The sequence below is a fragment of the Apteryx rowi genome, unplaced genomic scaffold, assembly GCF_003343035.1.
Source record: "Apteryx rowi isolate R43461 unplaced genomic scaffold, aptRow1 scaffold_9, whole genome shotgun sequence".
NCBI classification, from domain to species: Eukaryota; Metazoa; Chordata; class Aves; order Apterygiformes; family Apterygidae; genus Apteryx; species Apteryx rowi.
The window spans coordinates 1320041-1333722 of record NW_020451204.1 but is presented as its reverse complement, the minus strand read 5'-3'; the positions used below and the strand labels follow the sequence as shown (position 1 = coordinate 1333722).

General features: G+C 42.0%; 1 protein-coding gene across 13 annotated transcripts in view; it reads left to right on the top strand.

Moving 5' to 3' along the window:
- EXOC4 (exocyst complex component 4) overlaps nt 1-13682 on the top strand; it is a 391280-nt gene that overhangs the window by 166345 nt on the left and 211253 nt on the right. For all 13 annotated transcript variants that reach the window (XR_003257735.1, XM_026091145.1, XM_026091148.1 and 10 more), the window contains exon 10: nt 10268-10364. Coding sequence is in view for 12 of the 13 variants with exons in the window: in XM_026091145.1 (XP_025946930.1) it covers nt 10268-10364 (97 nt within the window). In the remaining variant the exon portion in view is untranslated. The remainder of the gene's footprint in view (nt 1-10267; nt 10365-13682) is intronic.

The window sequence follows — 13682 nt, the reverse complement described above, 5'->3', positions numbered from 1 at the left end:
GAATGCAGCGTGTAAGTAATCACAGTTCATTAGCTCGAGCATGTTTCCCGGCTTGGGATAAGGATTTATGCCGCAGCCATGCTGTGGAAGAGCTTACATCTGTACATGGTAGTTTTGGGGAAAGGGACAAAAATTGTAAATATGCAAGCTGACAAATACATTAATCAAAATGCCTGCTACTGAGTCGTGGCCTAAGAAAAGAAGGTGGAAGAAAAGTATGCGTTTTAAAGAAATTCTGCAGCTGAAAGGAGACTTTGCATATGTGGCTGACACGCTGATCAAATGATAAAGTAGAGTTAAATTGAACCTCAACCTTTTGTACAGCCTGTGAAAGTGAAGGCACGCTGCAGTTTTTCAAGGCAGATGGAGTGTGAGCAACTAATAAATCAGGTTTTGAAACATTAAAGAGCAACTTATTTAAATGCATATGGTGTTGGATCTCAGACAAGACAGTATAGGAGAAAGTAAAAGGATTGGGCATGGGAACATCAGCAGAACAATATGCCTGTGCAGCAGCTACGTAACTGCATCCAAATCAGTTTCTTGTAATAAAGTTTGATATGCAGTAAAGAAAGGTAATGACAACTGGTCAAAAGCAGGCAAAAGAAGCTGTTGAAGTTTCAGGCAGTGACTGGAATAGGTGGTGGTGTCTCAAACTGCTGGTGCTCAGTTTTTTAGGTTGGTTCCATCACTCTTCCGTTTAATGCAGAAGATAAGTCTAAGCAATGAGCTTAAAAACAAGAAGAAAACTTTGATGTTCCTTTTGCTCCATATAGTCTCTCAAATAGCATTAAAAGGGAAGGTTAGAATTGCTATTTCCATCCCTAGCTTGGGAAACTGAACTGTGGAAACCTCATCGAGGTCACAAAGATCATAGTAGACCCAGGACTAGAATCCAGGTCTGCAGCTGAGCACTACTGCTAAATGCTGTATGAGGTCTGGGTTGCATGGTTTGCATTTGCTGCCCGTTGGTTTCTGGCTTGGTTTTGAAGGTGTTGATAGCAATCTGTATCCTCATGGCTGGGAACTCTATGCCTATACAAAATAAGTTGCCATCCTGTTGTCATCACGGTCTGTAAGATTGTGCTTGAGCTCCCTTTGAACAGAGAGAGGCAGTATGTGACAGCATCGTCTCCCTTGCCTTTGGAAACCACTTCTCCTTCAGCATGGTTTGAAGCTGTGCCTGCTCTCTGAACGCTAACGCTAGCTACAGCACTCATCGCTTCTTTTCAGGTTTTAGGACTGGAATGATTTGTGATGGTCCAGCCAGAGCCATTTCCAGAGAGGTGAGGTTTAATCGCGTACCTGCCAGGCTGCTACATTTGGGCAATGACTGTCAGTGGTGTGATTCTTCAATGATATATTTTAGCGGTCTGTCAAGGGTGCACGGAGTGCTGTTTCTCCTGGCAGCTGCTATATGCATGGAAATAAGAAAATAGGTTTAGAAGGGGTCCACAGAGAAGGTGAAGCCCTAGGACTTGTCTTCAGCTGAGATTTGCTAAGGTCTTTGACTGAAGCTATCTGGAGCTTATCAGGTCCTGACTGTCATGTTCTCAACACCAAAGCAAGCAAGGTTGATGTGTATTTTGGAAGCTCTTGGCTCTGTGTCTGTAATAGTCCTCAGGCAGAAGAGCCTTGCTCACTGAGACAAACTCTCAGAGAGGCGGTGAGGAACCCTGCCTCGCTTTCTGCAAAACGCTTGTCTTTCTCCAATGAAAGCCTGTTATGTTGGAAAGCTGCTCTGCAACCCATGTTATAGAGTGTGGCCCCAATTTCTGCTTCTGGGAGACCTGCTAAGATTTTTTCAGTTAAGGAGCTATTACAGAAATGAAATGTACTCCGTAACCTTAAAGGTCATCCTTATTTTTGCTGATGTCGCCCCCCTTTTTCTTCTGAATTTCCACCCCACTCTTAAAGAAGAAAAGTATTTACAAACTAACAGAGCAATTCTAATTTTACAGTCCATGTGGATTTGGGGTGTATCTGTACTTGGCCGCAGCAGCGTTGGTATCTCCTCTGCAGAGCTTAGTGCCTGTGACAAGTGATGGACAGACTGGAAGCTGGGAATAGTCAACTGCCCTTGAGACAGTTAATCGTCTCAGTGCTCCTTTCCTAACGTTGCAAAGCCTTTACCCCAAGGACTGTCAGCCAGTATTTTACAAGTAGTTAGCCCCTAATTCCCATTGATTTCTGATCTCTTCTAGTGCCAATGTTGTCTTCCAGCTGATCTCCATTAATTTTTGTGGAAGGTAGGGTGCCTGTCTGCTTTTAAACATTGTTCCCTTACTTTTAATATTCTCATTCATAAATTTACAGCTGTCGTGATTGAGAGGGTGGTGTGCGATTAAGAGAAGCAAACAAGAGATGGAATCTTTCCTGTGTCAGAAACCTTTCCTCCATTTCTTCTCCCCTAAAGCAAAGCAAGTAATCAAGTATTGGCCAGAGCTTACTCTTGTCTATCTTGATAATGCATGTTTGGGGTTTTTTTTGTCTGATGCAGCTCACCAACCTCCTTCCATTTGCAAGAGCTGGAAGAGCATCCCCATGTGCCGTGTCAGCAGGCAGGTGGTTCCCTTTCAGAAATAGCAACCGTGAAGTGCCCTCTCTGCTGCGGTCCGTGGGTGAGGAGGACAGAGGGACATCCTTGCTTCATAGGAGTAGGCAGAAAGTCCACTAGATACCACTAGAAGATGCCCGTCTAGTCCGTGGTTGGTAGTTGAAGGGCTTTTTAGAAGAAATCTGTGTCCTTCACTTATAAATAACCTTTGATACACTGTAGTGTTTGGAGTGCTGAATTTCAGGTGCAGTTGTGTTGGCTGCCACATGACTGTTCCCGTTCCTGGATCACAGCAATCCAGCAAGAAGGGACTAGAACATGGCTCAGGAACAAAAAAAGCATTAACCCAAGGTTGACCTATGCTAGCGGGAATGTGCAGCGTTTCAAGACTGTCTGTGAAATAGTACTTTAAATAAAACCATGAGGCTTCAAAGATGATGCTTGTTTGAAAAAGAAGGTGATAGGGACTGGAAAATTTAATGATTATTTTATATGGTGCTGGCCCTGGAGAACTTGGGCTTGTTGGAATTTGGGGCTGGATGTTTCTGTGGTTTCTAGCAGATGTTTTATATTTGTTCACTTGGATAAACCCATGCGGCGGATTCAGGGAAGGCCTAGATAGGTTCTGTTGCACTGCTTATACGGCTGCTTTTCCAAGGTCAAGGCACTGAAGTGCTTACAAAAGCTAACTTTAGGTTGCAGGTCACTAAATTCCTTGTCGGTCTTGGTTCCCCAGTGGAAGGGACAAGAGATTGCTGTGGAGAGCAGCCCAGATCCTCCCCCCATCCCTTCCCGCTTCCCTGCTGAGGTCTAGCGGTGTGGGGAAGTTTGCTACTGCATTTTATAATGTGTATGATAGCACAGGCCTTCAACTCCTAGACGTTCCTCATCTGGAACTTGGAGCCGTAAGTAACAGAGTAACATTATTTAGGAAGGAGCTGGTGACCTTGTAAGGAAACTGCTTTCTTTTTCCTAGGTTCTGTATCCTTTCTCATGGGACATTTAGTTTTAAAACTTATCACAGCTTCCTTAGTCACTGTAGTGTGCACATCTGAAGATGAAAGCAAAACTTGCTGAGGTCTTCAAGGAAACGGTTTGAAGGAATAGCTGTATAATTCTGTTTGGCATCGTGCTGGTCGCTGCTGGAGAAACCACAGTCCATGGGGCCCTTTACCCAGGGCCAGCTGCTTGGTGAGCCCTTGTTTCAAGCATGCACTGCTCCGTGCGGGCTCTACTACTAAAGCAGACGTCTTCGAGCAGCTCACCAAGTAACCTGAATGCAGCTAGGTCTGGTTAGGTGACTACTCTTAAGACATGCAAAATAATTGTAGAGAAGACAAATTACATGTGCTTCTTTTATGAAAAGAAATTCAATGTACATGCTATGTATATTGAACGTACGTGCTAATATGTTGAATCACTGCTATGAATCCGTGTAGTAAAACCAGAACTTGATGCCTATGTGGTGTGGGCCTTCTTGTAGGGGGTACAGTTGTAAGAGAATTGAATCATAAAGTACAAAACCATGAAAAAGCAGAAAACTTCTGCTACAAAACCCTGTATGTAATTTTCCCTAAATGCACAGATCGATCACTCTTTTCTGTTGAACTGCTTTATAATAACCTGCTTTGCTGTCTTTGGGCAGCTTTTGCTTTATTTCCATTCATACTAAATGGACCTCTGTATTTCCATAGCTCAATGATGCCCAGGCGTGGTATACAGGTGATAGCTACACTGTTGATCTCCACGTAATCTAGGTCTGGGGAAAGACCATACCATCTCACTTGGTTCCTTTTCTCTTTTAAAAGTTTGTTCATAATGTTCAGACGGAGGGGGTTGGATGGATTTGTATGCGATGGTGACTGCTCAGTTCTTGTGGCTTCAAAGCCTGTTTCTTTCTTCTTTTCATGGTTGCATAGGTGAACGGGAAATGGCTCGCTAGGAAAGCAGCTTTGATCACGGAGAGGTGCTGGAGAATTKTTCAGGACGTGTCTGGAACTTGTTTAGCTGAAAAATTTGTAGTTGCAGAAGGAAAAATGAACTTGTCCTTTGCTAACACGGGGGATGGACGGGGAAGAGAACAAATCGGGAAGGTTCCCCTCCACTAGCTAAAGATACTCGGGATATTTGGGTGGTTGTGGTTTCTGTCAAGACCTGATGAAGACTTCCTGGGTGTTTGGGAAATGGGGTTGCTTATTACCCAAGCACAGTGAAAATCTTTGTGTGTGATAGGATTTCAGGAGTATCAGGGCTGAAGATGAAATGCTTTAAGACAGACGCAGCACTGAAGCAGGTAATTAGGTAACATGGTACTGTGCTCTGCAGTGACATTGCAGAAAACAAATGAGTGTAAGAAATCTCACCTTTTTAAAGTACTCTTATTAAAGACTGAGAGCTTTCCCTACTTTGTTCTTATTAAAAAAAAAAAAGACTTTATTACTTGCTATGAGAAAAACTGATTTTAAAAGATGTGAAGTCTCTTACAAGATGCCAGGCTACCTCCTCTCTGATGTCTTCACATCCTTCAAGGAACAGATCAAGAGAGTGAGTAGTGTGTGATTCCTCTTCAAACACGGTCTTGAAGAGTAGTAACTTCCATATAAATCTTGGACCTTTACAGAGAAAATTGTTTCAATTAAAAAACTAACCAAAGGAAAAATAAACAGTATTACATTCTTTGTCCCCCCCCCATTGGTTTTTTATTATTTTAGTGGTAGAGAAGTTATCTCTACAAATGAAGAAATTGGAGGATACGTCTCAGTGTGATCTTTGTTACAAATGAGGATCATACTTTTTCCATAGACTTGGCAGTCCTGGTTAGAGGARCTAACCAGTATCACATTAATTGCAGAGTTACGGGTTAGCACCAGGGGCTGTCCGTAAACTCCTTGCAGTGTAGTCCAAGGTTTTGTCTTTAAACAAGATGAGACTTCTGGGATGTGGGGTATATAACTTAAAGTCTATCTTTATTACTGTTTTAAAATATATGTTTGCAAAGCACACTGAGACTCTTTCTGAAGAATGCTAATCCTTAGCATGTCTATAATGTGTTTCAGTATGTTTTCCATTATCKAAGTACAGATATACTTCAAATGGTGGGCAACTTGGAACTTGAGTTACTTCGTTGCAGAAAGAGCTCCCAAACCTGTCGCTTAATAAATAAATAAATAAATAAAATCTTGATGCTTTAGATTGGCTTTCAGCATTTGTGTTGACTTAGTGGATCAGCACAGCATAATCTGCCTGTGAAATGATATGACCTGATCACRAGGAAATTCTGGAGTGTTGTCAAAGAGTTTGTGATACGATTTATTGTCTTCTTCCTTTGCTCTTTATTTAATAAAAATATCTTCTCTTCCTTCTTTCCCCTCTTTTGCTGGATGGAACAAGATGCTGTTTGTTGTCCTTCTCTTCCCCGCTGGGTTCAGAAAGTCCCTTGYGTTTTTGTGGCACAGGAAAACTTGCCAGGCCTCAGTGAAGTGAACCACTTGGAGACCTGCTCCATGTGTAGAGATCAGGGTGTTAGCGGTAAACATGGGATATCCACGGGGAAAGTTTCTCCCTGTAAAGTAGTAGGCAGAATGGAAAACTAGAAGCACCGTTGATGTCTGTTCAGGTTTTAAATGTGTGCGCAGATTCTAGCTTTCTTGGTAATCTTGTTTTTTTTCATACCATGGCGTGACATTTCAGGCTCTGTTTCACAAACGCGGAGCTGYGTTACTAATGGACCCCCTCGTTGACTCCTGCTCACGACGGTATTCAGGTGGGCACGCTTCTCTGCTAGCACAGCATGAGGATATCATTAGCTATGACAAATTTCACTTCGCCTCAAGTTTTTCTTCTTTTTTGATCTCATAATTTATTACTAGTCAGATTAAATCAGCAAGCTGGTGCTCTTGAGAAGGAACTGCTACAACAACAGTCCTTTGTGAGAGCTGTGAAACATTTAGGTCTTTTTATTTTCTAGTGGTATGAAATGTGCCTATTACAATTTCTTGCCTTAAACTAAAAAATAAAAATAAAAAATTGCAAGCTGAACAAAAGAGTTCTGTCATACGGCGATGCTGAAACGATGCCGTATACTCGGTCCAGGTGGTCCTTGGAGCACTATGTATGTTGTGACATTGTACATCAGCATGGACATACATCAGATGGATGAGGATGGATGGTTAGTCACGGAATCAGTGCTTATAGTTAGCTGTCGTGGCAGTAAAGTTGAGCACTTACCTACAGGTTAAAATCTTCAGGGCTCACTGGGAATTAGGCTCTCCAGCTCCTGTTCCCTCATGCAGCAGATGATAGTTTTCTCCCCACTTTTTGAGGCTCCTCATGGGTAAATTGCATGCTACTGCCAGTGAGCTTGGGACAGCTTGGCAGTACAGTGTTTGYGTGCGTAGCTCTTGTTTGGTCCAGAGACTATGCAAACTGCCTCTCGATGATCAGCTTGATGAGGGGAAAGAAAAGAGAGGGTGGTTTTCTCCCCTTCCTTTATCTCCTACCTCTGTTTCTCTGGAGGCGGCTGGAAGGGAGTCATTGGTTTCTTTGCAGAATGGATGAATGATCATTTGTCTCCCTGCCAGAAATGCTCTTGGTATGAATCAATAAGGATGTTAATCATGGTGGGGTTTTTTGGAGATGTCTGTTGGGTCTCCAGCACAGAACTTGATCTTGGGCATCGTCCGCATATGAGGCTGGCCGATGTAAAGGCAYATTTGAGACCTTTACATAGTCAGGCAAAGTCCTCACTCGAGGTTTCCRTGTGAATATGCAGGCAGAGCTGTCGTAAGCTCTCTCTTGCTCCAGTTTGAGCTTTTCTCCAGTTGTTATCGTTGCAGACTACCGCACTGGGCATTGAGGTCGATGGCAGCGTTGCTTGGCCGTGCGCGGGCTGCGCGCAACGTAGCTGTTTTTAATGTCGGGCGAGAGCAGCTTAGCTGAGGAACCGCAAGTGCGCAACAGCAGCACTGAGAGAYGTAAAGGCAACAGATTGCAGGTTGCTGGTATTAGCAGCAACTGTTGCCGTGTTGTGGTGGTGTTGCTGTGTACAGGGTATCATTGGGAAATAAGTGTATTTTTCAAGGTAAGATATTTTGCTGCAAACAAAATTACTTTTCCTTGTAGCTTCTACCTACATGCAGAGCATTTATTACTATTAATTGAAAGCTAAGAGCAGAGAAGATGCAAAAAGCATATTTTTCTCGTAGTGCTGGTGTTCCGTTCTTCCCAAATCTTGCATAATGTGATCGAGAAGGTAAGAGAGATGATTGTTTTATTCCTTGCTCTGGAGTTCATCCCAGTCAATAATATCGATTAGTGCAGGGTGACTTGGTATAACGAGAATGACACCCCTTCCTTAATTTGAGCCTATATTTCCCAGTTCATGCCTCAGTGGTTCATGCTTGGATGAATTCTTCAATAAGTCAGTCAGTGACAGACCTCACTGGAAATTGCAGGGTCTGACATTAATAGGGGAAATGAATAATTTTCTTTTCCTAGAAGTTGTGCCTCTTTTTTTTTTTTTCCCCATTTGAATTTTGTCACACCGTGACATTTTAAACTTGAACTGCAATCCCCAAATTTCTGTTATTTTTTTTTAAGGGTGACCTCTTTCTCATTACAGTCAGTAAAGATTTATAAACTCTGTCCCCAGCTGTTTCTTTGTACTTAAGTGAATCCTTTTGTTAGTATAGAAAGTATGAAAAAGCTCAGTGTCCTGATTGCACCTTTGGCAGGTAGTGTAGGTGCAAGCATCCATAGTTTGTATGGGTAGTTCCTCTCTAACCATCCTCCAAATCCAGGCGTGTATCGTGATCTTGTAACAGGTGAGAACAGCATCCAAAATACATTTGCTAATGTGTCTGTGTGGAAATACCTGGAGGGACAGCTTCAGGTGTGCAAGAGTCAATGTCCTGACCGGTCCTTGGACTTTGCTCTGGGGTTGCGAACAGGAGAGGCAACGAGATTAAGTCATGCAAGAGCTTTTTTTATGGATTGCTACAGGTAATGGCCAAAGGCCATAAACTTGACTTTGGAAAGAAGGTTGGAGTCACTTACTCATTGCTTCTGATCCTCCTTTCACTCTTTCCAATTCAAAGGYGTTCTCCTTATTTCAAAGTAGGCAGTTGTCAGGGTCAAAAAGTTCAATGATCTGTTGGTGGTGTTTTGCTTTCAAGTTCTTTGTCACTTCCCTACCTATAAAGCTATCGTAATAATGTGATTAGGTCCTGTGTTTATTATTATTCAATCGTTAGTGGAGAGTTCACGTGCAAAACAAAAATGACTTCACAGTTGAGACACAGATCTTGTCCAAGTTCATATTTTTATTTTTAACTTCCCAAAAAACAGTTGATGTGGTTAATTGTCAGGTGGTAGCAGCAGGAAGATGGTCTGTGCTTTGTGCCTGGGGAGCATGACCAAATATACAGGGGTGTTATGTGCTGAATTGCTGCTGATTTCAAAATCAGATTTTTTTTTGATGCTATTGCTTGCTTAAGTGAGCAGACTGGCCTATTCTCCCAAAGACGCTTTCTTCTGCAAGGGTAACATGTTGGTTTTAGGAAATACAAGGGATTTGGGAGATTGAGATGTAGAGCATTTGCCTTCCCCCCTTTTTTCTGCCTCAGTACCCTAACTGAAAATATTGCAGTAACTTTGGTTCAGATATAGTGGTGTGAAGGCGTGTTTCATGCCGCTGGAAGTCCTGCAGTCTGGGCCTGAGGTCTSTACGATGTGCTATCGATGTTTGCGTTTTACTTCCCGTGAGTGCGCCCGACTCGACCAGCTTATTTTTCCTGCGGCTGAGAAAGTCCACGTGTGCGTGGAACTGTAACTCAGGCAGCTGCGACTTCTGCTGTGGAAGTACAGCAGCAGTGTGGGAAGTGGACTCTTAAGAGATCCAGTGGTGTTAAATATTAAATACAACAAAAAAGAAACAGGTTAAAACAACATGCGACTCGCAATTAAAAAGAAACTAGATTCCAAGGAACTGAAGAGTAGCATTGTCCATTAGAAATGCAGGAGCCTTCCCTGCTGCAAACCATTGTGTACTTAAAAATAGGTATTATCCACATTGACAAGACCTTGTCCTTCAGCTTGTGTGATGGACGTTCTTGGGCTTTTGAGAAAGGATGATTTAAGCGTGTGCATGTGAAAATGAAGAGCTGTGGGCTCAGTTTTGTGCTCTTCCAAGGTCTGTTAAGCTCAGTTTAACGTCATGCTGGATGTCCTCAGCTGTTGGTGGGATGGTGCTCTGAAGAACTGTGAAGTTCAAATCTTTTAATGATCTCCGGTCATCTCACATCCCTGTGGTGGGTGTCATGTTGACACCTCATAGGTAGTAAATTGAACCTTGGACCAACTCAGAAATTTGTTTGATGCAGCTAGAAAACTCTTCTGTAACCCAAACTGGGTCCTGTACCTTAGGAGGTCTTCACTTAATCCGCTAAATTGGTCTTTCTGCAATATTGTTGCTAACTATGGAAAGAGGAACCTAAAGTAGCATATAAATATTATCTATATTGTTCCTACTACATTAGGAAAGCTTCCTCTGAGCGGCAAGAGGAGAAAGGTTGTATCTTCGGGTTAATTACTGATCTTTCACCGGGAATGAAGCATTTACAGACAGACCAAAATGTTTAATTATCACTTATTATCTAAAAATCAATGAATGTTCAGGTTTTATTAGACAGCTTGTTTTATATTCTTTTCAAGGAGGACCAGATGATAATTTAATTGAAGGTGGTGGTTCCAAGTTCGTCTGCAAACCAGGAGCCAGAAACATTACGATCATCTTTCATCCGCTGCTCAGGTAAGGCTTCCTCCGTATTTCTATAAATGCAAATAATTGGAAGTAACCCACTTTATTAGTGGGCACATTGCTGCTTCTGAGATAGCGTCTCATGGCAGGTGTGTGCGCGTGTGCGTGTATTTTTGGGCTTGCTGTAAAATTGCTCTTCACCTGCGTAAAAAGTAACCRTTAGCTGAGCTTGCTGCAGATGCTCGTCTCATCTTTTTCAAAACGAGCTATTGCCCCAGGTGGGATTGCTTGCCTGCCTGACCCCTTTTCATTGAACAATGCAATTTATTATTGACCCAAGGTGGGAGAAGTTCAGGTGCCACCTGTCACAAGTTGTTTATCGCTTATTGTCCATTATATTTAATAAAAAGTCAGGAAGATGCTTTATGAACGGCAAGGTAAGTTAATTCTCTGATAAACAAGTCTGGTTTATGGATGGCAAATTAAGTCCCTCATCAAAAGTGCTGTGCCGGTTATTAAAATGGTAGAAATTCACAGGTCGTCAAGGACTGCTTGAATTTTGCTCTCACCAAGACACTCACCTCAGATACTGTAATCTTGCTCTTTTCCTATTGTAATCTAATAATTCATTTCCTTAGTGTGGCCAGAGTTAAATAATGCAAGTTTTTTCTTGGTTGATGTCTGTCTTCCACCTCTGTCTTTTCCTTGCAGGACTTTCCTTTATCGTCAGACATGACCTTCCAGATAATATTTCCCTCCTTTGCTCTATTTGTATTACTTACTATTATCAGTCACGCCACGGGACATGTTTCGCCAGTGCTAAAAATAACCAATAATAAAATAATAATAAAAATAAGCAATGGGGATGTGGTCCTGAGGGGAAGGAATACCTTGACTGTCATCTTGATAGCTGAGAACTGTGGCCATTTGTGACTTCTCAGGTTTAAAAGATGCGGAGGAAAAGCGCATTAATTCCTTTGCGCAACCAAAGTTAACTTTCTGACGTTGTGACACCAGAGATTTGAGTAATTTTCATGAGAGCATGTGTTGTGGGGGCATATTAAGACTTGTTATGTTCTTTCAGATCCTTCCTTGCAGCAGGGCTACGTACACCATACGCCCTTCATTTATTGCGCGATGCCTGCAATAAATTGGATAATTTCGTAAGCGCATTTTATTTTACCCCCAATCTGTCTTAAAATGAAAACGATGTTGACAACAAACGCATAAGCTGCATTTTTTTTTTTGGAAGGAATCTTTGCTGCTCATTTAATGAATTAGTGATAATAGTTACTTTGAAAATAAAATTGCAAAAAAATTAACTTGCTAGAGCATAGTTTATAGATTTCTGCCATTTTATTATGAGAAGAGGAAGACAGCAGTTAGGATGCAATATGCTATACAAGTTGATCACTGTGACATGGACGTCCGTCTGTTCATCTTTAATGACTTTACAGTCAGATGTAAACAGATGGGGCCATGGAGGTGCTGTTATTTTTATTGATGAGGTGATTTATACTGATTTAAGAATTGGTGAAAACACTTTTTTCTCTCCCCTGTTCCCTTTCCTGCTTTGTCTTTTTTTTTTCCCTCCCCTTTTCCCATCGGAGTCAAACATGAGCGCTATGTTTTAAATAGCAATTTTCACAAGCGCTTGAGTTTCATTCCCGACTTGGAAGGTAGGCAGTGCAAATAATTTGTGTCGTAAAAAAAAAATCATTGCGTCAAGATTAAGATATCCGAGTACAATATATTTTTCACCCCAACTATCTGCAACATCTCATCTTGCTTACATCAGTACTTCCTTACATCAATACCGGCTTGAAGAGAAAGAAAATATTTTGTGACCCGGCTTTTCCTTTTTCACTCTGGAGCGAGGTGGGTTTGGATACAGGTGAAAACTGTAATAAAAAAAAAAAATTAACACGATGTTACCTGCCGTAATGATCGACAAGATAATGTTCTGCAAGAGTCCCGGCTGTCGTAGTTTCAACCCACAATCCTAAACTTTGGTCTGCATCTGAAAGCATTTTCGCCGCTGCTGTAAATCAGTGCTGCCCTAGTCGGAGCGGGAGCGGTTTGGGGGATGCCCACAGGGCTGCATTTCTTTCGGTGTTGAAAAAAAGGGAAAAAAAAAGTCCCTGCGGAGAATCGTGTTGATGCTAGGAGCCAACAGCAGCRATGTGTCCTACCAGCAAATGGCCTTATCTACTGACTCTTGCTCAAATTGGCCGTACGTTGCTGGCCGTGGTGGGAAAATGCTGAATACGGTGGGTTTTGCAAAATGTTGGCATTTGCGATAATTTCTAGTGTGTCGTCTGATGCATGTGTTGCTCATTGCTTAGATCTTTGACCCCTTTTCTAGCCCTTATTGCCTGAAGTGTCGAGCTCTCTGGGAGGTAACTGCTGCAGAGGTGTGAAGTTTTCGCTTGCTTTATTTTCCATTTGTTGGCTGGGCCCGTCTCAGTCATCTTTTGTCGATGTTGCACATATAGGCTGAGAATTAATCTCTCTTGAATTCAACGTGATCAATATTTTATTTAGAAGGGGGTTTTTTTTCCACCTATTTTTTTGGTCAAGTTCACATAAATACGTTGACAGAGAAGTTTTAGCACTGTACGGGCGAGCTGATTTTATTGGAAAACTGAATGCTTCTAAAAACATTAAGCTAACCGGATCATTGAAAAACCCGAGACTGTTGTGATCATTTAAAACCTGAGCATCGCATTAAGCGGTGGCTTTAATATATAATTCAGTGCAGTAATACTCTGTGGAGGGTTGCAAGCAGACTGGCCCATATTCATTGGTGTGAATTTATCTCTTTTTGTACCGCTGATCTCAAATGTGTCGTCTGCTATCGCGTCAGAGAGTTGCAAAATCAGAGCGTTATGTTTACTGCTTATAATGGTTTTTTTTCCCCCCTATATCCTGGGCTCTGGAAGATTAATTTTACGTTCTTTATTATTTATATCTCGGGATCCAATATGGATCCAGACCCCTTTGAAGACCCCTGGGGTCAGCAGGCTTTCAGGGGCTTGTACATTAGCCCCCGTATCACCAGCAATAAGAGTTAATTTGGAGAAGGACTTGGCTCTAGGGCTTTCCCGAGTAGATCCAACCAGAACAATTTTGGTAACGGTGCACGAAAACAAATAAAATGAGGTTTGTGCTTTAACGCTATCAGCTCTACAGACCTCCAGAAGTAACGAAAGCAAATTTTTCTCAGCCAAACTGGCAGGAAAGGTTGTGAATGTACTCAAGGAAAAACCTGCTTATTAGGAAGGTGCCATTTTTCCTTAGTTATTTGTCAGGGTAAAATTGCATTTAAAGCTGCAATTAATACACCTTTTTTTTTTTCCCGCTACCGTC